The 22,145-nt window shown below is 34.5% G+C and overlaps 2 protein-coding genes across 2 annotated transcripts in view; one reads left to right on the forward strand and one right to left on the reverse strand.

The window, feature by feature from the left end:
* Nucleotides 1–2,479: 2,479 nt before the first annotated feature.
* KLHL41 (kelch like family member 41) lies at nucleotides 2,480–16,657 on the forward strand. The gene is made up of 6 exons (XM_010971434.3): nucleotides 2,480–3,706; nucleotides 7,188–7,345; nucleotides 7,469–7,576; nucleotides 10,165–10,350; nucleotides 12,017–12,163; nucleotides 15,988–16,657. The coding sequence occupies exons 1-6, from the start codon at nucleotides 2,597–2,599 to the stop codon at nucleotides 16,097–16,099; spliced, it is 1,821 nt and encodes a 606-aa protein (XP_010969736.1). The 5' UTR covers nucleotides 2,480–2,596; the 3' UTR covers nucleotides 16,100–16,657.
* Nucleotides 16,658–18,351: 1,694 nt separating this feature from the next.
* Nucleotides 18,352–22,145, reverse strand: part of FASTKD1 (FAST kinase domains 1) — a 33,054-nt gene continuing 29,260 nt past the window's right edge. The window contains exons 13-15 of the mRNA XM_010971435.3: nucleotides 20,102–20,240; nucleotides 19,344–19,458; nucleotides 18,352–18,805 (exon numbers count right to left, since the gene is read on the reverse strand). Of these exons, the coding sequence (XP_010969737.1) occupies nucleotides 18,710–18,805; nucleotides 19,344–19,458; nucleotides 20,102–20,240 (350 nt within the window). The 3' untranslated portion in view covers nucleotides 18,352–18,709. The remainder of the gene's footprint in view (nucleotides 18,806–19,343; nucleotides 19,459–20,101; nucleotides 20,241–22,145) is intronic.

Genomic DNA, 22,145 nt, shown 5'->3' on the forward strand with positions numbered 1-22,145 from the left:
TGTTTTGAAAGTATTATTTAAAAGAATAAGACTATTCTTATGGAGTAATCAAAATACTGCTTTTTTAATTATAAAAATATGGTTTAAATATACTATCATATAGGTCCAAAAGTCAGTCAATTCTAATATATTAAATTACAAACCTTAAACTTGTCATTTTTAGGTAATGATTTCTGAAAAACTAAAAATTATAGCTAACTCTGGAGGATATCAACCCCTATGTAAAGTTTTAGGCAGTATTTTGTAAATAATTTCAGTGTAGTTTTGGCAAGAATACATTTATTTTGTAAGGAAATAGTTTTAAATAGTTGTAAATAAATAATTCATTTATTGACTTTCTCTTTGTACTCATCGCAACTTCTTTGAAGTTTTCAAAAATACAGTATTTTCTGATTTCTTGGTCAGGTAGAATTTGGTGACCTCTCTGGCATCATTGTTTTTTTGCCACTGCTTCGGTATAAAGCAACATTGTAAGGAACTTTGTGAGAAACTTTAGTCAAATCGTTAAAATTAGCCAAAGGAGCCCTCTTTCTCGAGGGAAAAAAGTGAATGTGTAAAAATATTTAAAATAAGATGCAACTGTATGCACAACCACAGACACACAGGACAACCAAGTGCTAACCTAAGTTTAATAAAAATCAATGAACAAAAGCTATAATTTGGATTCTTCATCTAAATAGGAAAGGATTTCTACATTTTTAAGGGATGGAGTCGCAATAAACTATATTGAGAGAAAATATTGCTTGAAAAATTCATACAGGTCACAAAATGCTGCTAGGAATATTGTTTCAATAGTTTTTTCAAGCAAAAGAGACTATAAAATTGCTAACTAGAAAGGAATAATCTCTAACGTCACATCATGGGGTTTGCATCTGACTCATTAATCTTTTCAAATGTTAAGTGTTACACGTAGAGAGAAATGAGTCATTTATTGTTTAAACAAGGGAGCAGCTGTTAGTTTTTTCTAGTGCGTTAAAACCTTTAGTGGCATCTATAAATGGAAAAAGAGTCAATGAGCTCTTCTCTCAGCTGTTGTTTTAGCAGCTGACAGTGCCATTGAATTCACCATGATATAAAATAAGAAAAAATCTTTACTCATGGATGGAGACCTTTAAGTTTAAAAATACCTAATTACCTGATCTGGGGCATACATTCATTCGACAAATATTTATAGAGTACCCATGAGGCCCTGTGGCTATAGCACTAAACACAATAAACCTCCCCCAAATCCCTGTCTTTATGGAGCTTAAGTTCTTTTGAGCATGTTTAAGAATACCAACCTTTGAAATTATGGTATTTCTACTGCCCCACTGAGTTCAAAAAAGTGACAATATCATTTTGTAATATAATATTTAATGAAGAAATATACAATGCTATCTGTATATAAGCAAAGGATCATTTTTTTTCAGATCATGCCTTCTGCATCCCATAATTAATATGTTGTGTTCTAGTATAATCAACAACTTAAATTACGATTCTACTTATATATTCTTTTTGTGTTCGTGTGTATTAAGGGCTGTTTTTCAAATTATAACAGTGATGTAGCACTTCATCATTTTTCTCTGTTCTGTTGGTAACATTCTCGTGGGGCTACATCTGTTCTATTTTTTAAATTTTTATTTAATGAAAGATCAACACTTAAAATCACAAAATATCTTTAGTGATCATACTGTTATTTATGTGGATTTTTTCTTTCCCTACTGTTGACGTTTAACTATTTTTTCTTTTCTGGTCCTGATGATTCCTTTTAACCTTTTGTATTTTTTTTTTTTTTTTACTTATTTTATTATAATAGTGTTTGCCACATCAAATCCTTTTAGAGCAAGGCAGGGTGTGAACAAATTAAATAATTTTATAATTTAATTCAATACTAATTATAGTTTTTCAACTTAAGGATAAAGATAATTTAGGATATCTTAAAAAACTAGCAGTTTCTCTGCATTTATTTTAATCATGATGGGTGCATTATGATTTTAAAGGTTTTTTTTTTAAACTATAATTGTAGTACCTAAGTAGAAGTCTTTAAGTTTCCTACTTCTAAAAGGAAAATTATATACCTCACTGTTTTAAACAGAAAATAAAAATTTGTGTGTAACAGTTATTGGAAAGAGGATCTTGCTTATGAGAATCCAAATGAACTCACCTCATATTGTTGACCTTTGCATCATTAATTTAGATAGCCAAGTTGCTTGCCACTAGACCATTTTTAGCGGACTGACTCATTTTTATGATTCAGTTTTCTGTTAGTTCAATAAACATTTTCTTGTAGTAGCCTTTATTAGAATATCTTCTAATGCTTTATGTATTTGGAAGCTTTCATCTTCATTTAAATCTTTTTTCTTAGCTGTTTCCTTAGTGATGAAAAGTTCCAGTTGTTCCTTTCAATCTCTAACAGCTGCAAGAACAACTCTTCTTTCCAAACTAGCTCTCCTAAATTCCAGTTGTTAGAGTTGGTATCTATATTTAGCTGGTGGGATTAAATTGCAAAGGCTTCAAGCTGGGCTAAGCACACTGATCTGCCTTTTTACTGCTAGACCTGTGTGCTGTGAGGAGCTAAGGCCTTAGTGTCCCCTTCCTTACCTAGGTTACTCACAAAATGGATTCCCAGCGGGAACTCGCAGAGGAACTGCGGCTTTACCAATCCACCCTTCTTCAGGATGGTCTAAAAGATCTCCTGGATGAGAAAAAATTCATCGATTGCACCCTAAAAGCAGGTGACAAAAGTCTTCCTTGCCACAGATTGATTTTGTCAGCTTGTAGTCCTTACTTCCGTGAGTATTTTTTATCTGAAATTGATGAGGAGAAAAAAAAGGAGGTAGTATTAGATAATGTGGATCCTGCTGTACTTGATTTAATCATTAAGTATCTATACTCTGCCAGTATTGATCTCAACGATGGAAATGTGCAAGATATTTTTGCATTGGCCAGCCGCTTTCAGATCCCCTCGGTGTTCACTGTTTGCGTTTCTTATCTTCAGAAAAGACTTGCTCCTGGTAACTGCCTAGCTATCCTAAGATTAGGACTTCTGCTTGACTGTCCAAGACTCGCCATCTCTGCCCGTGAGTTTGTGTCTGATCGCTTTGTACAGATTTGTAAGGAAGAGGACTTTATGCAACTGTCTCCACAGGAGCTGATCTCAGTCATTTCAAATGACAGCCTCAACGTAGAGAAGGAAGAAGCAGTATTTGAGGCAGTGATGAAATGGGTGCGAACAGACAAAGAAAACCGGGTTAAAAACCTTAGCGAAGTGTTTGATTGTATCCGTTTTCGCCTTATGACAGAAAAATATTTTAAAGATCATGTTGAGAGAGATGATATAATTAAAAGCAACCCAGAACTCCAGAAAAAAATCAAAGTTCTCAAAGATGCCTTCGCAGGCAAACTCCCAGAACCTAGCAAAAACGCAGAGAAGGCTGGGGCTGGTGAGGTAAATGGTGATGTTGGTGATGAAGATTTACTTCCTGGTTACCTGAATGACATTCCCAGGCATGGAATGTTTGTCAAAGACCTTATCCTCTTGATTAATGACACAGCTGCAGTGGCTTATGATCCCACAGAAAATGAATGCTACCTTACTGCACTGGCTGAGCAGATCCCCAGAAATCATTCCAGCATTGTTACCCAACAGAATCAGGTATATGTGGTTGGAGGACTATATGTGGATGAAGAAAATAAAGATCAGCCTCTACAGTCATACTTCTTCCAGGTAAGAAAGGCTATTTTCATGTAAGTAGAGACATAAAAGAAAGGCTGTTACTCACCGTCCTGTTAGCTGATTTCTGAATTATTCAAGAGGCTTGCATTGCATTTTATTCTGCTTGACATCCTTTTCCAGTCCCTTGCATTTTCACTACTTAGAGGGCTGACAAATATTTAGATCAGTTAACTGCTTGTTAATATTCAATAAAAGTTCTGTTGATGAATGAGGTTCTAATTAATGTATAAGTGATGGCTCATGATTTTCTTTCTGCTCTTTAACCCAAAATGTCATGTTTATCATTGATGGTGACTATAATGCTTTAAAGCCCAGTATTTTAATAAAAACTAAATTTAATCTTGTATTCTCTTTCTGAAAAATAGCTTACTGTATTTCCCAAAATCAAATTACTTTACACATTACAAAAAAAAAGTTATAACTGATCAGATTTTCTACCTTTTCCTAAGTTTCCTTGAACCAATTCAAAATTCCTGGAGGTAGCATTTCATCTCTTATTTATGGTTACTGCCTAAAGTATAATTTTGTTGAAAAGGAAAAGAACTTGAATACATATTTTACACACTTTGAATTACCTTCTAGGAAAAACTTGTCTGCACAAGTGTCGCTAATTTGAATTGATTAATTGTATTTAAATTTTTAAATTTATGATAATTTTTATTTATGACAAATGATCACATTTATTTGGATCAGAGTTGTACTTAGACATTGTTACAACTTAATCTACTTTATCAAACCATAGACGTTTCCAAGAAAGCAAATCCTCCTAAACTAACAGCCTCTTTGTAGTTTGTTCGAAAGGAGTTTGTTTCATATTATCAATGTATTATACTTTATCAGTTTATGATGGAATCAGTGACTTAACCTTCATCTTCAATAATCCAGTACCAGTACTTTATAGCATACAGATAGTTCAAGAGTTTGTTTAGGTCATAGGTCTAGGGTTTATGGGCTCTTGAGTTGGAAAGGCCAAAGATAAGTAAGTGTAGAATGTCATACCACAGTCACTATGTGCTCTCAAAGTGTGTGACATACTGTGCACTGACAAAATACACCCTTTAACCAGCTTTTTCTAATATTGAAAAATGTAATTGTAATAATACATGTTAACCATGCTTCTTAATTTTCAAAGTTCCATTAAAGAATGTTAACCATGAAATATAACAATAAAATAGAAAGTGTAATCAGAACTATTTGAATGTGAGCTAGAAATTTTTCTAAGCCCCAATTTTAAATTCAGATACACTTCAGAAAGGGCAAATTCAATTGAAAAGGCAATAATTATATCTAGGAGTAAAAATGACATCAAAACATAGACAGACAGACAGACAGATACCTAGAAACCATAGATCCAAAGAATATTTATAGCCTTATCTTTATTCTTTTCCATCCTGTTAATTGCCCTTACTTTTATGACACAGCCTCTCGTTTCTGGTTCAAGAAACCTGCTTGATTGTGCTGTATACTGGAAATTGACACAACATTGTAAACTGACTATAACTCAATAATAAAAAAAAAGAAACCTGCCTGATGCTCTATATAGCTACAGAAACAGTTATGCAGAGTTGAAAGGGTCACCTCCCTGTCATGTCCCATGTCTTGCTCCTTTTAAAAGGCATAAATAGTGGAACAAGATGCCAGGATAAAAACATCTGACCATAAAAGAGGGTTATGACTCACAAGAAAACATACATATGAGAATTTCAGGTTTTAAATTTTCTGCTTGGTCACTTCTGTTTAAAATGTATTAAGTTAGGATTAATCTGACCTTTGATTGTATACTAGAATTAGATTATGAGAATTTCTTTACCTAGGTAAGAGAGGGTTTTCCCCATAAAATTAATAGTTTCATTAAATCTTTGAACAGCACTACATCTTAAAGTAATCTCCGTCCAAACTCTAATTTTAAGGATGAGAAAACTGGAGCCAGAGAGGTTAAATAGCTTGACAGCTCATCTATTTAAGAAAAACAAAAACAAAACACCCTGGCAGGCAGTCTACTGTCTCATTTGTTGTTGGAAGTGTCCTAATGGGGGTAGTATGGGGTGTAAGCAGTACTGTGGGCAGTAAATTCTCCTATTTGGGATTAAAATGGTTGCTGTTCCCATTTTTTAAAAAACTATGAATTTATACAGCTTGCATTGAGTATCACTCTAAAGCTCTCTGAGCTTCGGCAAGTTATTTAACCTTTCAGTGCCTCAGTTTCTTCATCTGTAAAATGGAGATAATAAAAGTACCTATCCTAGAGGACTAAATGAGATTATCTGTGTAAAGCATTTATTATGAAGCCTAACAGAGTAAAAACTACCATAAATGTTCATTATTATTGCTACTAGACTACACACCACTTTTTTGTTAAAGGATTTTTTAAAAAAAAATGAGAATATTAGTGATCACAATCTAGATGTAGAAGTTAGTGAATGCAAACTAACAATGCACATGTGGGAATTAAACTTCTCATCTTATCTAGTTTTAATTAGTGCTTTGCTTTAACCAAGGTTACTAGACCAGACAGGGATAGGCTTCCATAGGGACCCCTCTCTATATACAGCCCTTAATATCTACATATATTCTTGGTATTCAATTATTCTGGGTTTTATTCGTTTTTCTTCTGCTGTATATAAGTAGCAATAGAGAGAACAAAAAAACCTGTGACGCTCCGTCAGAAAGCAGTTTTCTTGGGCCTTGGTATCCTAAAATGCAAAGTGGAAAATCTTAAAATTACCAATAGTAAGTACTAAAGTTGATGCCAGCTATACCAGAATCACCTATCCCAGAGCAAGGATGGGCTCTTGGAGGGCTGTCTTATGCTTGCAGGATTGGCAGAAGCAAAAACAATCAGTTACTTCCTAATATAAATTGGAAAGAGAGAGAAAAGGGTATTTCAAATAACTCCCAAAAAATAGGTTATAGGGTATAACACCTGCGTATATCCGAAGTATTAAAGTAAAGCATAGAGAATCTAAAAATGCTGAAGAAAAAAGATAATGTTTAACACCCCAGTTGTCTGTGAACTGAGCGACAGGTCCAGCTGTTCTGGGTGCTGGCTTGGGAGCATGTTAAATATAGCACGCAGAGGTCACTCACATACTGACCCTCCCTATGGTAGCTACATCTCTTTTCCCAGTGTCCTAAAAATACTATGATTCCTTGTTCAAACCTGAACAAGGCAACGTGGGGAGAAAATTTGACAAGAAAGCTCACAGTTCTAACTAATCTCTGGTGACTATTTTTTTCTCTCTTTGCTTTCTTGAAGTTCTGCAGATTTGGGTACTTTTAGCTATTTTGGTAAGCAAAGTAGATTTTCTCATTTTTCTTGGCAATTCAGAGGTAAAATATGATCCTTCTGGATTGTAGTTTTACTTGTGAGATCTTTGACTATCTCAATGATTGCTAAACAATACATAAAGTGCATATTTTCTTGGTATACCTGTGACAAGCTTCACAATTCCTCACATATTTTTTCTTTCAGCTTGATAACATAGCATCTGAGTGGGTTGGACTTCCACCTCTGCCTTCAGCCAGGTGTCTCTTCGGTCTGGGAGAGGTAGATGACAAAATCTATGTAGTTGCTGGTAAAGACCTTCAAACAGAGGCTTCACTGGACTCAGTATTATGCTATGATCCTGTGTAAGTTGGCATGACATTTCCGTCTCCTAAGCATTTAGGTAGATGAGTGCCTGTAACATATTCATAATTTTAGAACCTGAAATTTACTGAAAGCATATAAATTTTATAATCTTCTGATTTTAGGGCAGCAAAATGGAATGAAGTTAAAAAACTTCCTATCAAAGTCTATGGCCATAGTGTGATTTCACATAAGGGGATGATATATTGTCTCGGAGGAAAGACAGATGACAAGTAAGTACCCTAAAATCTCCTTATGGCTTATATCCAAGTGACTTTTTATTACAAGGGGTCCTTCCTCTTTTCACTTGAATCTACATACTGAAATGTGACTTGGTTCTCACCTACAGTATTTTGGAAGTAAAATTTCAGAATAAAATTTTTTAAAGTTATTGGAAGATATTAAATATGATTTATGAAGTAAAACTGCATAAAATTTTAAACTTGCTAAAGTAAATTTGTATATACCCAGCATATTGCTAGAAATGAACTTATCTCCATTATAAGCATTTTTACAGTAAAAAAGTAGCATTTAGGAGCATAAGCAAGTCTTTTATCTGGCTAATTTATAATATATAATATTTTACCACATTAAAATTGTGGGCTTTTTATTCACTTAGCCATCAGTAGATAAAAATTAAGTGTATGTCTTTAATGTTATATTTAAAATATTACTACTAAAATAATAGTGTATAAAAATCATGGATTTGTGCTTCACATTCATAACAGAGAGTTTAGATAGTTGAGTTTGAAACTGAAAAGCATGGTGACTGAAAAGGGGGCAGTTCTTTCTCAGCAATGCTTCCACTTATTTACTCCTAGGCAGGTGATATTCAAAATATTCAAAATTGTAGAATAGATAAACAAGATTACACTGTATAGCACAGGGAAATATACACAAAATGTTATGATAACTCACAGAGAAAAAAATGTGACAATGAGTGTGTATATGTCGATGAATGACTGAAAAATTGTGCTGAACACTGGAATTTGACACAACATTGTAAAATGATTATAAATCAATAAAAAATGCTTAAAAAAATTTAACAACTGGTCACAAACAGGCACTGATCAAACAGAACAGATGTACCTGGTATACCCACTAGCGCCCAGTCTCTTGTGAGAAAAACAGAATGACGTTTCATATAAATGATTTCTAGGTACTTCTCAAGGGATAGGTAATTAGGAAAAATCTTATACCCCAAAGGGAGAAGTGAGTTCAGAGTGCTCCAGAAGTCAGTTAAGACAGTAGCTTGTCTGGTAAAAGGAAGATTTTCAATTTCAATAGTGAGAACAAATTTTCTGCCCCTGACAACTCTGCCTAATTTGGCTTGTCTTCATTTGCTAAGGTTATTTAATTAAGAGATGTCCAATCCTGGAAAAGGAGTCAGCATTATGAATTTAAGGGAAAAATCAGGAAAGGAGAGTAAAAAATGGAAATGTGCTAGAATTAAAGAACTCTATATTCTGGAGTTAATAGTGGTTATTAGTTAATTTTAATGACATATATTACAGAAAACATGATTTTAAAAAATCAATGGGTTTTCATACAATCTATCCATCTTCAAAGATAACATATTCTGAAATTTTGATACCCTCCTTAATGCCAGATAGTCCCATCAAATAAATATTTAAAGGCAGGCCATAGTATAAGCGTACCTAGTGCAAAATCTTATTTTGGGGATTTTTCCTGAATAAATGGAATGGAAATTCTGTATTACATAGTGACCCTGCCAAATGATTTAAATTGTTTCCTCCAAGTAGTATTAGTAACTAGGAAATGGATATGTCAGTAATAAACATACAGGTTTTGTCAGTAACAATATATTAATCTTGAGAATATGATTAACCAAGACAGCATTGCTTGACAAATGCCAAAGTCAAGAACTTTAAAGTAAGTCACTACCTAAAAGCAAGCACTGAATTATACTAGTTATTGCCACTAAATTTGAAGAACATGATTTTGGATCATGATCTTATGAAGAAGTTTTAAGATAATATTCATAGTCATATATTAAAGGAAATGTTTCTGCTCCAGATATGTGGTCTTTTATAAAATTAAAGAAAAAAACTGTCCTCACAAAGAGTTGAGGTTTTGTTTGGTTGCTTTTTGGCTTTACCAAATATATCCAGTTAATCAAGTATAATTTGAAATTCAAACTCCCATCAGTAAATTATAGATAACTTTAAGAAATCAGAAGAATATACTAATAAGGATAATTCAGATAAGTCCAGGTTTTTCTGGTAGCATTTAGCATATAAAATTGTTCTCATTACTAATCAGCTCAGATGGCTAGCTGTCTAATCTGTAGTCCCAGATTTCTTAAAACGCATTGGTGTATTAGTGGTAGACTAAAATGAAATGAGTTGTCATATTACAGTTACATTTAAAATAGGTGCATTCACAACCTAATCAATTTTTAACTGACTCATCCCTAGGATATTCAGATAATGAAATAAACTTTTTTGTTACTGAGACACAATAAAGGGTTTGTGACTTTTTTAAACTCTATTTATGTCTTCTGTTGAATTTAGTAGCAGACAGGATTAAAATGTACTCTGTCTGGGCCTCTAGGCAATTGCCAAAAGTAAAGGACCCTACTTTCCAGTAGTATACTTAAGCTATAAAATAGTTTTTGCTCAGATTTGGAATTGTCCTTTGCCTGGTGACATGTTCAGATAAAAACTACATTGGAATTTTTCTTATCCTCTGCTGTACTGCATATTTCAAATGAGAAGCAAAGCTAAATGATTAGTGAAGTTGCTTCTTTCAAATCAGGAATGTTCTAAAGGGACCATTTTGTTGTGTTTTATGTTTACAGAAAGTGTACAAACAGGGTGTTTATCTACAACCCCAGAAAAGGAGATTGGAAAGATCTGGCTCCAATGAAAACCCCTCGTTCCATGTTTGGAGTGGCAGTCCATAAAGGCAGAATTGTGATTGCTGGAGGTGTCACTGAAGATGGTCTTTCAGCTTCAGTTGAAGCCTTTGACCTTGTCACCAATAAGTAAGCTACTATATCTTACTACAGTGTATGAATCACTGTACTTTTTATTTTTAATTATGGATAAAAATTATGCTTTCTAATTAGCACATGGGGAGAGGAGGGCAGGGAATCAAGGACTGAAGTAGTATCTTATTTGGGGTTTCTTTTGCTGGTACAGATAGGAAACACCTAACATCTTGATGCATTATATGTGTTTGTAATTTGGAACACATGACCCTTAAGTTAATGTGGAGTGATAAATTTGTTCTTACTTGTTGTTAGCTTTGTGAATTTAGTCATGCAAAGGTAACACTTCTGAATAATTATATACACAGAGACAGATATACATGTCTCTGCAGGGATATTTGATTTGAAATTTAAGGATGAAAAGACCCATGTAGTTTGTGAAATTTGTAAAGCACGAATGTTTCAGATGTTTAATTCTTTTATGTTCTTTATAACTGTCTTCAAATTTTCACTTTAAAGCTTTTATGGCTTAAAGTTAATGTGAAAAGATATTTGACAGATGTTCTTTATATAGAATTAGTCTTTTTCAAATTTTTAAGCTCACACATTTGGATGAGTATATAGTTTTTATACTCCTAGTTTAGCAATGAAGAAAAAATTAGAGCACTATTATTACTTTTTTAAGGAACAATGTATGCCTGATTATAAAACAGACTTTAGTTAATCTGAAAATCATGAGGAAGTTTTATGGAATAAGATTTTTATGATCATTAAAAATTATGTTTTTGAAGACTATATAATGTAGGTAAACATTTGTAAGAAGTTAAAGAAGCAGCACACAAAATTGTAAATACTCTATGTTCTTAGTTATGTTCATAGGTATAGATAGATGTTTGTATTTAAATTTGTATGCTTTTTTAAAAATGACAAAATTACACCAAAATATTGTTTATAATTATGTCTGAAGGACATGATCATGGGTGACATTCATCATCTTCTATACTTTTCTATATTTTCCAGATTTTTCCACTATGTACATATATTATTTTTATAATTAGAAAAATGTTTAGAGAAAAATTATGAGGGCCATCTTTAACGTCAGAGTAATGGAATAGAGAGCTATCAAAATGACTAACTCATTCTAGAGTCTTGATACTCCCCAGCTAATTTGATTGTGTCTTTAGTTGTCCTGTTTCATATAGCTATTAACATTAAAATGTTCCCTTAAATCCTTTATTGAAAAGGATGAAATATAAGTCATTCAAAAGAAAATTTCCAACCCTAGTTTCTAAACTATCCTTCTCATATGCTTATTAAAAAGGGTTTGGAGATTTCTTGAGAAATGATGATTAGAGTTTTTAAAAATTTGTATTAGCATTCAAGTAAAATCCAACACAGTAGGACCTACAAGCCCTAGAACTGCCCCCAAAACCCCACTGTTTATGGCACACAGTTTGATAACCACTGCTGAAGGTGCTAACTGATGAAGGTAAAATATTCTAGGATTGACATACTGAGGGCTTTAAAATCTAATCTGGTACTTCTTTCAAGTAAAGGGACATTTAGATATTCTCCAATAGCAAATTTAATCTTCTAGTTTTGGATGCCTATGCTACTTGAATTTTTAAATTATAATTTCCTATAATTGTTCAGTAAGTACATTTGGCATTTTAAAAAGTTTTACATTAATTGTATTTTCTGTAACTTTAATAATTCCCAGGTGGGAAGTAATGACTGAATTTCCCCAAGAAAGAAGTTCCATCAGTTTGGTCAGCCTGGCTGGATCTCTGTATGCCATTGGTGGTTTTGCCATGATTCAGCTGGAGTCCAAAGAGTTTGCACCCACTGAAGTCAATGACATATGGAAGTAAGTTTTCTTCATTCCAATTTTATGAACCAAATGTTAAGTCAAATAACTGATAAACAATTTTGAATTAAACAGTGAGCCAGACTTTCCCAAAATGTATGCTACTTCTTGGTAATAGACTGAACACTCTTTGAACCTAACTGAACTTTTACACATGCTACTTACTTAATCAAGTATTGCTTCTAATTAGCTGTGAGGTTGGGAAAGAACTTATTGGGGCCCATTTCTTAATCAGTAAATTAGAGTTGGACGACTGATCCTCACATTCCCTTCTAGCTTTAAAAATATAAAGCTCTAGGCATCCAGTAGAGCAAAGGCTACCTCCAAACCTCTTACCTTTCTACCTGAGTATTTTATTTCCTAAGAAAAGAGAATTCTGAAGAAATATTTAACCTCTTGAGTTTTCCATGAATTCATTAATTCTATTTTGAATCTAATTTAAATAGTTTTCCAATTTTTTGAGAATTCAGTTATAAAAGCTTTTTTATGAAAAAGAAAAGTGAAAAGTAGCAATCCATTTGACCTCCCAGATAGGTGCTGGGCAGATCTCCCACGTATGACAGTTGAAGTTGTTACTCAATTGAACTGTTTTATAGTTAAGCTTAAAATGAATGTATTTTAAAAGAAGGTGTGCGTGTGTGCGTGTGTATGTGTGTGTATTTTGCCGTAGTTTCTAATACAGTGAATATCATATAGAAACCAGTATATCCAGAAGTCTTGGGAGCAGAAGTGTACCTTGTGTCATGGAGGAGAGTCACACAGTCGGGGCAGGGCATGTGGTATATAGATATTTGGTCACCATCAGGACACCACATGTGTCTGCTGAGTGGTCCATGCTGCCTTCAGTCCAGGCACTGTGCTTGCTGATCTAAGTTTACAGGAGGTAGATCTCAGTTTCCTGAGGTGAGCATGAGTTTCTGCTGTATACTTATCCAGAAACTGCCAAACTTATGCTTTACCTCTCATCTTAAAGGCCAGCCCCAGTCCCAAGGCTGGATGCCCTTACCTGGCCTGTCACCAGATTGTCCAGAACCTTGGAACTCAAAGTATGGTCTGTGGACCACCTGTGTTGGCATCTTCTGGGAACTTCTTAGAAATGCAGAATCCCAAGGCCCACCCCAGACCTACTCAATGAGAACCATTTAAATGAGATCCCCAGGTGATTTGCTTGCACATTTAAGTGTAAGTACAGCTTTGGAAGAGTGATCAGTGAAGGCATACCACTAAGCCTGAAACTAGAACGTGGATAACATATGTTCCATACCTGAACCAGTGATGCCTTATTCCCAGCTGGTGAACTGGAAGGCTGAAAGGCCCATAGCTTAACCAGTTATGGTTGAGACATCATTTCCTTATGTTGTTGTAATAGTAAGTATCTGTGCAGAGGGCAAGAAAAAGTGGCTATAAAAGATTTCCAGGGAGGAAAGAGGTCAGGCTTAGTAAGAGGGTGAGAGATGGGGGGAGACTGGAAGCAACAGAAAAAAGTATAAAATAATGGAGGGCTGGGAAGGTTAGGGTTTTGGGAAAACAGGGATAGGTACCAAGAGTGAGTAGGCAAATCACTTGGGATGCTCTTAAAATATACCAGTGCCTGGGCCTTCATGCAGACCAGTTAAATCAGAATTTCCGCATGTAGGGCCCAGGCATGAGTATTTCCCAAAACCTTCCTAGATTATTCTAATGTGCAGCAAGAGTTGAGAAACACTGATGTTAAGGAATAGTGCTATCAGCTGAATGCCACATGAGCCACTCTGGTTCCTAATGGTGGTCAAAAGCCATGTTGCTTCAACAGGAGGAAATTGTAGGCAGCAAAGGGAAGTATAACATCTCCTGCTAAGAGTAGCCCTTATATGGCTGAGGGCAGCCTGAATGAGGGATTCTCTCTCATTATGGTTTCTTTTGTGATTTGGGCAGTGGTTTTCAAACTTGCTTGCTCTTTGGAATCACCTAGGGAACTTCAAAAAGTACTGACACCTCTGTCCCATTTCTGTTGATTGTGATTTAATTGATCTGGGGTATGGTCTGGGCTTTGGAACTTTCAAAAGATTCCTTGGATGATTCCAATGTACAGATGGGTTTGGGAACCACTGAATTTGGGAAAGGCAAGAGGGAGCATTCATCATTATCTGCTTGGCTATAAAATTTTAAATTTAGGAAGAATTATTTTCCATTTGGTTAATAAACTTTGGAGCAACTTTAAAAAATCCTTATGCCAAGGCCATACTCCATACCAGTTAAGTCAATCTCTAGGCATGAGACCCAGGCATTAGTATTTTTAATGTCTCCAGGTGGTTCCAGTTTGCATGTCAAGTCTGAAAACCAGTGATCTGCAGTGGTCCCAAGGAAGCATCAGCACCACCTGGGTACTTGTTATTTTCAGCCTCACCTCAGACCTACTGAAACTCTGTGGGTGGGGGCCAGCAATCTCTGTTCTATTTTAGGGAATCTCTATTCACACATGCAGAGATGAAAATAAGAGATGAAAACTATCAGTGTACCATATTTTGTACCTATAGACCCTCTTACTATGATATGAAAAAATTTTTTTTCCATTTTCATATTTTTTCTTGAAATTATTCCATTATTTAGGATTGGCTAAGCTGAAAGGAAAAATATATAACTGTCAGGAAGCAAATGTTTAAGCTTCATTTAACCTCAACCTCTGCTTAAATGTGGTCACTTTTTTGTTAGGAGATTCAAACCGTTCTTTATTGAATTTAAATTGTTACTACAAATTTATATAGATAATTAAGATTCTTTCCTTTATTAGCAGTAAAATATTTTTTCTACTTTTCTCTATATACAAATCACTCAGTGCACAGTAACTGTTAAAGAGAATTAAATTTGGTCCATTATTGAAATTAAGTCAGATAACACCTATCTTACATAGGCATCAGCTGATTTTAAAAATTATCATTTTAAATCTCATTCACTCATCATAGAACGATTTGGGGGTATTTCTTATGTGCCAAGTATTAATAGATGCTAAGGTAAATAAGATTTATTACTTGCCTTCAAAAGAAACTTTGAACTTGTTGAGGGCATAAATATAGGGAAAAAATTAAAACAGAATGAGAATTGCTATAATAGATACTATATAAGGGACAATGAGAGAAATAAAGAGAAAGCAACAAACTTCTTGAGGAAGGCAAGAAAGGCTTCAGAAAGAAGGCAGAGATTGGGAGTTTCTCATGCAAAGACTGCATTCCAGGCACTAGGCAGAGGAGAGGCACACATTTCAAAGGAATTCAAGTTGTCTGTATCTTTAAAACCCTGAATATTCAGAGAGGATGACCAGGTCTTTCCTAATGTCAAGTGCAAAGTCTAAGAGTAGTCACACAAGACAACAAAGGGGGAGAACAGCTTCTTACACAGTGCCCACTAGTGTCAGGTGTCATCCTGGGCACCTGTGGATGGGAACAACTGAAATCATAATCAAGGTGACTAATAGACCTTGCTCTTCCCAGTTCTTACTCTTTGCTGATCTTGGCTCACAGAGACCAGCCATCTTTATCAGTCCAAAGATGAATGATGAACTGTCTAACTATTTATTATTCCTCATCTTTGGACAGCCTTTGATTCCCAGAAAAGGCTTAACTGCCTAAGCATCCAGATTAAATACAGTACCAGTAGTTCGGGAATATGCTCAGAGAATGCATATTCTGGGAGGAATTCAAGTGTTATTCTACCAGTCAAGTGTATCCTCCTCTGGGTAAAAGACAGTAGGGTTTTCTCAAAGAACCACATTTGTGTATTTAACACAGGGAAATCTATAGAACTATCTCTCAAAAACTATTTATTGATTTCTTTTTTTTCTCCATTAGGTATGAAGATGATAAAAAAGAATGGGCTGGGATGTTGAAGGAAATACGTTACGCTTCAGGAGCTAGTTGCCTAGCAACACGGTTAAATCTCTTCAAACTGTCTAAACTATAAACAAGAAGGTGAAAAAACGTAATAGACTGGGAGGTGGTCTGTTTGGATAATAGGGCTTTAATTTATTGTTTTTAAAAAGCCTATACAGAGATTCATGTAGAAATTATTCACTATGTTACTGTCCAAGAGATTAGCAGTGGGCATCAAAACCTCAATCAAAGTCACTGAATCTTCAATGTAATGATCAGAGCCTAAAACCATTTTCTATTAAGAAATTAAATATTAAATTGAACAGATTATTTCTTTTGTTAATCAGTCTAAATCAATTGTAAAGGAGCTTCCTAAATCTGAATTATTTTCTAATCCTTTCGTTTCCATTGCTAAGGTATCTTTACACTTATTTTCTATTACAAATGAAATTGGAGAATGAAACATGTACATCTACATTTTTAAAAATGTTTAAAATAGCAAAAATCTTTCCCTGTGCTTCAAGATATGACAAGAATTCTGTGCATTAAAGATTATACGTCGTGAGAAAACTGGAAATGCTATTTGAGGAATATAATAAATGGGTATCATTTGAAGGGGAAAAGTCTCTAAGTAAAAAGTCAAATTCAAGTTGTCTTTTTTCCTCCATTCTTTTTGCGACACTAGTATATTGTTTGTCATTTAAATCAAATTTAAAACTTTAAAGATATAAAGCCAATAAATCACATTCTTCAATTTATTAACTGCAGTTTCTGTGGTAGTAGTATTGGGAGGTGTCCTTAGGAAATGGATTGATTCTTCCACTGCTGGGGCAGAATTTGGGGCCAGTGGGTGATATGGAGGAGGGTGTATATTCATTGGTTTAACTTTTATCTATTCTTTCAATGAAAGACCTATCTGTCAGCAAATTTCTGATAGAAAGAAAGGTGACTGTTACTCCATTTTCTGGGATGTGAAACCCTACATTCAAGCTGTTTGTTCTTAGTGTACACAGCAAGTTGACGCCTCAGTCTGTCCAAAACCATCACAATCAACTCTCTGCAAGTCATCAACTAATTATCACTCAGTATCACTAAACACACGTGCTTTCATAGACATGTTTGACTTCGATCCTTACATACGTTATTTTCTGAGAAGCTTGACTTGGAACTAATTTGGAATATTCCATTGTTACGTGTCAAGCAACCGCATAAAGAATACGAATGTTCATACAGCTGTATTTTCTCTACCATACTTTTTACCCCTTCTTTGAAATGCTTTCTCTACCTGGTTTCTAGGAAGTATTACTCCTTACGATTATTCCTTCTACCTCCTGCCCAGATCACCCCTGGGCCACCCCTGCCCAGTTTCCTTTTCTGATTCTTCCACTTGTTGACCTCAAGTTGGGGTGCCTGAACCTCCGTCTTCACACCTGACCTCTCCTCCATTCACTCTCTCTTAGGGATTTCATCAACTATCATCGCATGAAATACTTCTGTCAATTTACAAATTTATATCTGAGGCCTGGACCTCTCCTCATTTACTGAATTATCCATTTGATATCTCCACTTGGATATTTAAAAGGCATCACAAATTCAACATGTCTAAAACCAAACTCATGACCTCCCCCCACGGCCCACTTTCCTCTTTCCATAGACTTCCCCATCTCAGTCAATGGCAGTGACATCTTTTTAGTTCCTCAGGACAAAAACAGAATTATCTTTGACTCCTCTCTCTCATACCGCATTATCCAATCAGTTATCAAATGCTGTTGCCTCCGCCTTCAAAATGCATTAAAAAATCTGAACACTTCTTTTTACCTCCACTGCTACTACTCTCTCCGAGCCACCATCCATTTCTTGTCTGGATTATTGCAATGAACTTTTAACAGGTTTCCCTGCCTATACACTTGCCCCACTATAGTCTTTTCTCATCATCTCAACAGAGTAGCAAAAGTGATCAGGTTAAAATATGAGTTCTTATTTCCTTGCTAGAAACTCCCAATAGCCTCTCATCTCACTCAGGGTAGTCATGAGGTAATGTATATTTGACACTGTTATCTTTTAATATACTTCCAACCCCCACCTCCTACTTGTTCTGCTCCAGCCACAATGCATTCCTTGCTATTTTCAAACATGCCAGGAATATTTCCACCTCTGGATCTTTGCAGCTACTGGTCCTTCTGCCTAGAGTACTCTACCCGTAGATAGCTCCTTAAGTCTTTACTCAAACATCCCCTCAGTGAGCCTTTCCCAGATTGCTCTATGTGAAAGACACCTACCCACAATATTCTTACTGCCCCCCCACCTCGGTCCAAATTTTTCTCCATAGCATTTAATATCATCTAAGGTATAATGAATTTTATTCATTTATTTTGTTTGACTCAACCCATGAAAGATACATTGTACTCACTGCAGCATCCCTCATCTAAAACAGTTCCTGGCACACAGTATGCACTCAAAGAATGAACTGTAAACAAGTTAAGTTTCTTAAAAGCTACATGTGTTTTATATTAAGAATTTTAAAACAATTTCCCAACCAGATAGTAGGGAAAGTATTCCATTGTAAAATGTTGTTTATAAGCTATTCAATTGACCCTGAAATCAGTCAATTCTACACTATTAGTGTTTGAGTCAAGCCACTTAATTAAAATAAGTCCAGATATGACACACCATGATAACTAATTCTAAATAAAAACTACGATCATGATTTGCCTTCTCCAAATATCTGTTCTCTCAGGTAGTCCATCCGAGCATCCTTTGTTGACCGTGCCATAGAATTCCATTCAAAATGAGGGATCTGTAAAATAAGTAATGCAGTATGAATGAAAGTTTTAAAGCAACAACAAAAAACATCAGGGAAGACTTCTAAGCATACTGAGCAGAGCTCTAAGAACCCTAAGACATTAGTTTACATAAGCATAGCCTTTGAATGCTTTTTGGAAGCCAAGTGGGTCCTTCTTCATGGCAACACCTGGAAGACCCTTTTCTGCCTCACAGCTTCTTTCATCCTCCTCTTCTTACAATACCAACAATGGACATTTTTTCCCATTTGTCTTTCTCATATTTATACACTAGTCTTTCTCAACAATGCTATCCTACTCTTTATTGTAAGATAAATATAAAAATGAAGAGGTCTTTTAGAGACAATTTTTTAAAAGATTTTTATTTACTATTCTTCAAAAAAAAATAGAGGGTGTTTTGTTTCTGAGATTTTTAATATAACTTTTTTTAATATTAAAAAATGATAATTCTACAACTTTCACATTGAAAGGGGACACATGTACAACCAGTGTCTCTGGGTTTTTTAGAGGCTGAATTATGTAAGTATTTCATACCTGAATTACACGATACCCCAAAATTTCCAAATGTCGTTTTTTCATAGCAGATTTTCCTTTTAAATGAGGGATGTTTCTACAAAATGCTCTCGAATCCAAAAATTCCAAAGCAATCCTACATGAGACAAAAATAAATATTTACTTCTGAAATTAAATAAGAAACTGAATAATTATACACCTTTAGGAACAAGGTTGCATTTTTATAAACTAAAAAAACCCAAATGAATAAATGAGTATACCAAGTTATTTTTCTATTTAAATTAGTAATTAATGACAAGTGATCCTACTCATTAGAATTAAACTAAATTATAGTTAAGTATTTGCATGCTTTCATCTATTTGGTTTTTGTCCAATACATATTTATTATGCACCTACCATATGTAAGGCATTGTGAGGGATAGCAAAATAAAGAGAGACCTTATAATTGAACAGAGAACATATAACATAGTTACTGTAATGCAGTGTCAGAAACAGCTATGTGCTATCAGAAAAGTAGGGAGGCATGGGAGGTCCAAAGAAGAAGATAATATTTACTTCCACTGAGGACAACTTGAAGGTTAGCTCTTTAGAGACCGCTAGGCTTCAGACAGTGAAGGATGGACATTAAGGCAGAAAGGCACAAGAAAAGCAAAGGTATGTCAGTAGAACACATGAAGTACATGAGCAGATTCTACTATAATCAATCCTTGATAGCTGAGTTCATTAAATTATACCACATTTAACATTTAGATAACAAAATCTGAAACTGAGAGAGTTACTTTTCAGCTCCTGGTGGCAGTCTTGATCCAGTTATTTGAGTATTTGATTCTGAGTACATTTTTGGAAGTTTTTCCAAAGTTATATTATGGCTTCCATATGGAAGAGGTTTTTTTCTTTTATCCAAGATACACTCAAAATCTATAAGGAAGTACAAGAATAAACAGTATGAATTAGATACACTCTTATAGGTCAAAATTTAAGATATATTTTAAATATATATACAGGTATGTACACGTACACGTACACACACACACAGAATAAGGTACTTCACTAATTATCCAACTTATTTTATATGGTCTAGTCCAAGAGCGCCTCTTTGAAAATCAATCAATAAAAATCAACCAGCAAGTATTATTAAACTACCGTGTAGCACAGGGGCTATATTTAGCTCTGCACTAGGCCAAATCACATTAAGGAGTTTTATTTTAATCCCCTTAAATCTCTTGGTCACAATTGGAGGAAGCTAAAGCAACTCATGTGAAAATTGGTAAAGACAAAGATTCAAGCATGTATCCTTGTCCTTCCTGCACATATGGTAACTAAATAGCTGATGCAGGGAAGTTCTTTTCAGGCAAATTCTAACTAATAAATGCAGAAGAAATGATAGATGTGGAATATCACTACTGCGCCATCCTGAAGAATGATGGATTTAGGCAATAATTTTAATGGCTGCTAAAATCAGTAGGTGAAAAGCTGATGGGAGAACTTCCTAATGGGTGAGCTGATGACATACAAACACACTGATGAGCCTTAATATAGTAAAAAGATACAACCAGAATCATATGTCTTCTGACAAGATGCAATAAGAAGCACATACCACCTGTGAAAGAGCTGGCCAAAAACTCCCCACTCAACTTAATCTAATTAAAACTCTAGATCTAACTACTGGTTTACAGGAAAAACAGGGGATGCAGGAGCATGTTGAATGACACCACAGGGTTGAAACTGGAAAAGTCCAAAATATGAAAAAAAAATTTTTTTCAATAAATAAATTGTAAGGGGAAAAAAGAGAGAAAGTAGAATGTAAAAAGACAAATCAAATGTAAAATCTGGATCCCAATTTTAACAGAAAATAAAACATATAAAAGATAATTGAGACATTTGAACATTGATAAGCTATGTAACACTAACAAATTCTTATGAATGGTTGTAGGGGTGAAAATGATGGTACTGTGGTTATGTATCCTTTTAGACATACATTCTGAAATGATATATTATCTGTGACCTGCTCACAGGATCAGGTGGGACTCTGGTTAGTTAAGTGTTGATAATTTTTGATGCTGGATGGGGGTTCATTATACTATTCTCTCTATTTTTGTATGTTTGAAATTTTTTCATAGTAAAAATAATCATAAAAGTATTGAAATCAAGGCAAAAAAGAAAAATAAAAAAAAGAATGAAAAGGAAGAAAGAATAGGTTTAATTACCTACTTTTTACATATAAGGGAAACTGGGGAACTGAAGCATCTTTCAGTCAATTATCAAACATGAAACAGTTTTCTCATTAAAAGAGTGAATTCTGGAGCTAGAACGCCTAGGTCACCCCGGCTTTGACATTTGTCAGCTATATAACCTTGGGCAAACAACCTCTCTGGGCCTCAGTTTCCTTATCATAAAATACAACAATTTGTGAACCTTAGAGGGACATAATAAATGTTTATTATATATAAAATAAAATAATATCTAACATAATAAGGAAAATGTAAGTGTATCAATTACTATTGTTGTTTTCATATGAAATTGCAGCATTGTTTTTGAAAGATGCAAATACCAGCAAAAAAACTTAATAAATCATAGCATACTCATTCACTGAAAAATTAGGCAGTCATTAAAAATCTTGTATATTTGTTGGCATAGAAAAATATTCACAATATATAAACAAAGTTGCAAATACTATAAAATAAGCCTTTTTTGGTTTTCAAAAAGTCAGAACTTTAAAAAAATATGTATTGCTTGTAAACATGAACATGTATTGCTTGTAAAATTAGAAAGAAAACAACAAATGTCATTGAAAATGAAAAAAAAAAGTTGGAAAGAGAACAG

The sequence above is a fragment of the Camelus bactrianus genome, chromosome 5 (assembly GCF_048773025.1).
Source record: "Camelus bactrianus isolate YW-2024 breed Bactrian camel chromosome 5, ASM4877302v1, whole genome shotgun sequence".
Lineage (NCBI taxonomy): Eukaryota > Metazoa > Chordata > Mammalia > Artiodactyla > Camelidae > Camelus > Camelus bactrianus.

What these genes read in the sequence shown, in the direction of transcription:
- KLHL41 (XM_010971434.3), top strand. Translation starts at nt 2,597, where the DNA reads ATGGATTCCCAGCGGGAACTCGCAGAGGAACTGCGGCTTTACCAATCC. An exon ending in TACAGTCATACTTCTTCCAG is followed by an intron (nt 3,707 to 7,187) that starts GTAAGAAAGGCT and finishes TTTTTCTTTCAG; the next exon opens with CTTGATAACATAGCATCTGA. An exon ending in GAAGTCAATGACATATGGAA is followed by an intron (nt 12,164 to 15,987) that starts GTAAGTTTTCTT and finishes TTTCTCCATTAG; the next exon opens with GTATGAAGATGATAAAAAAG.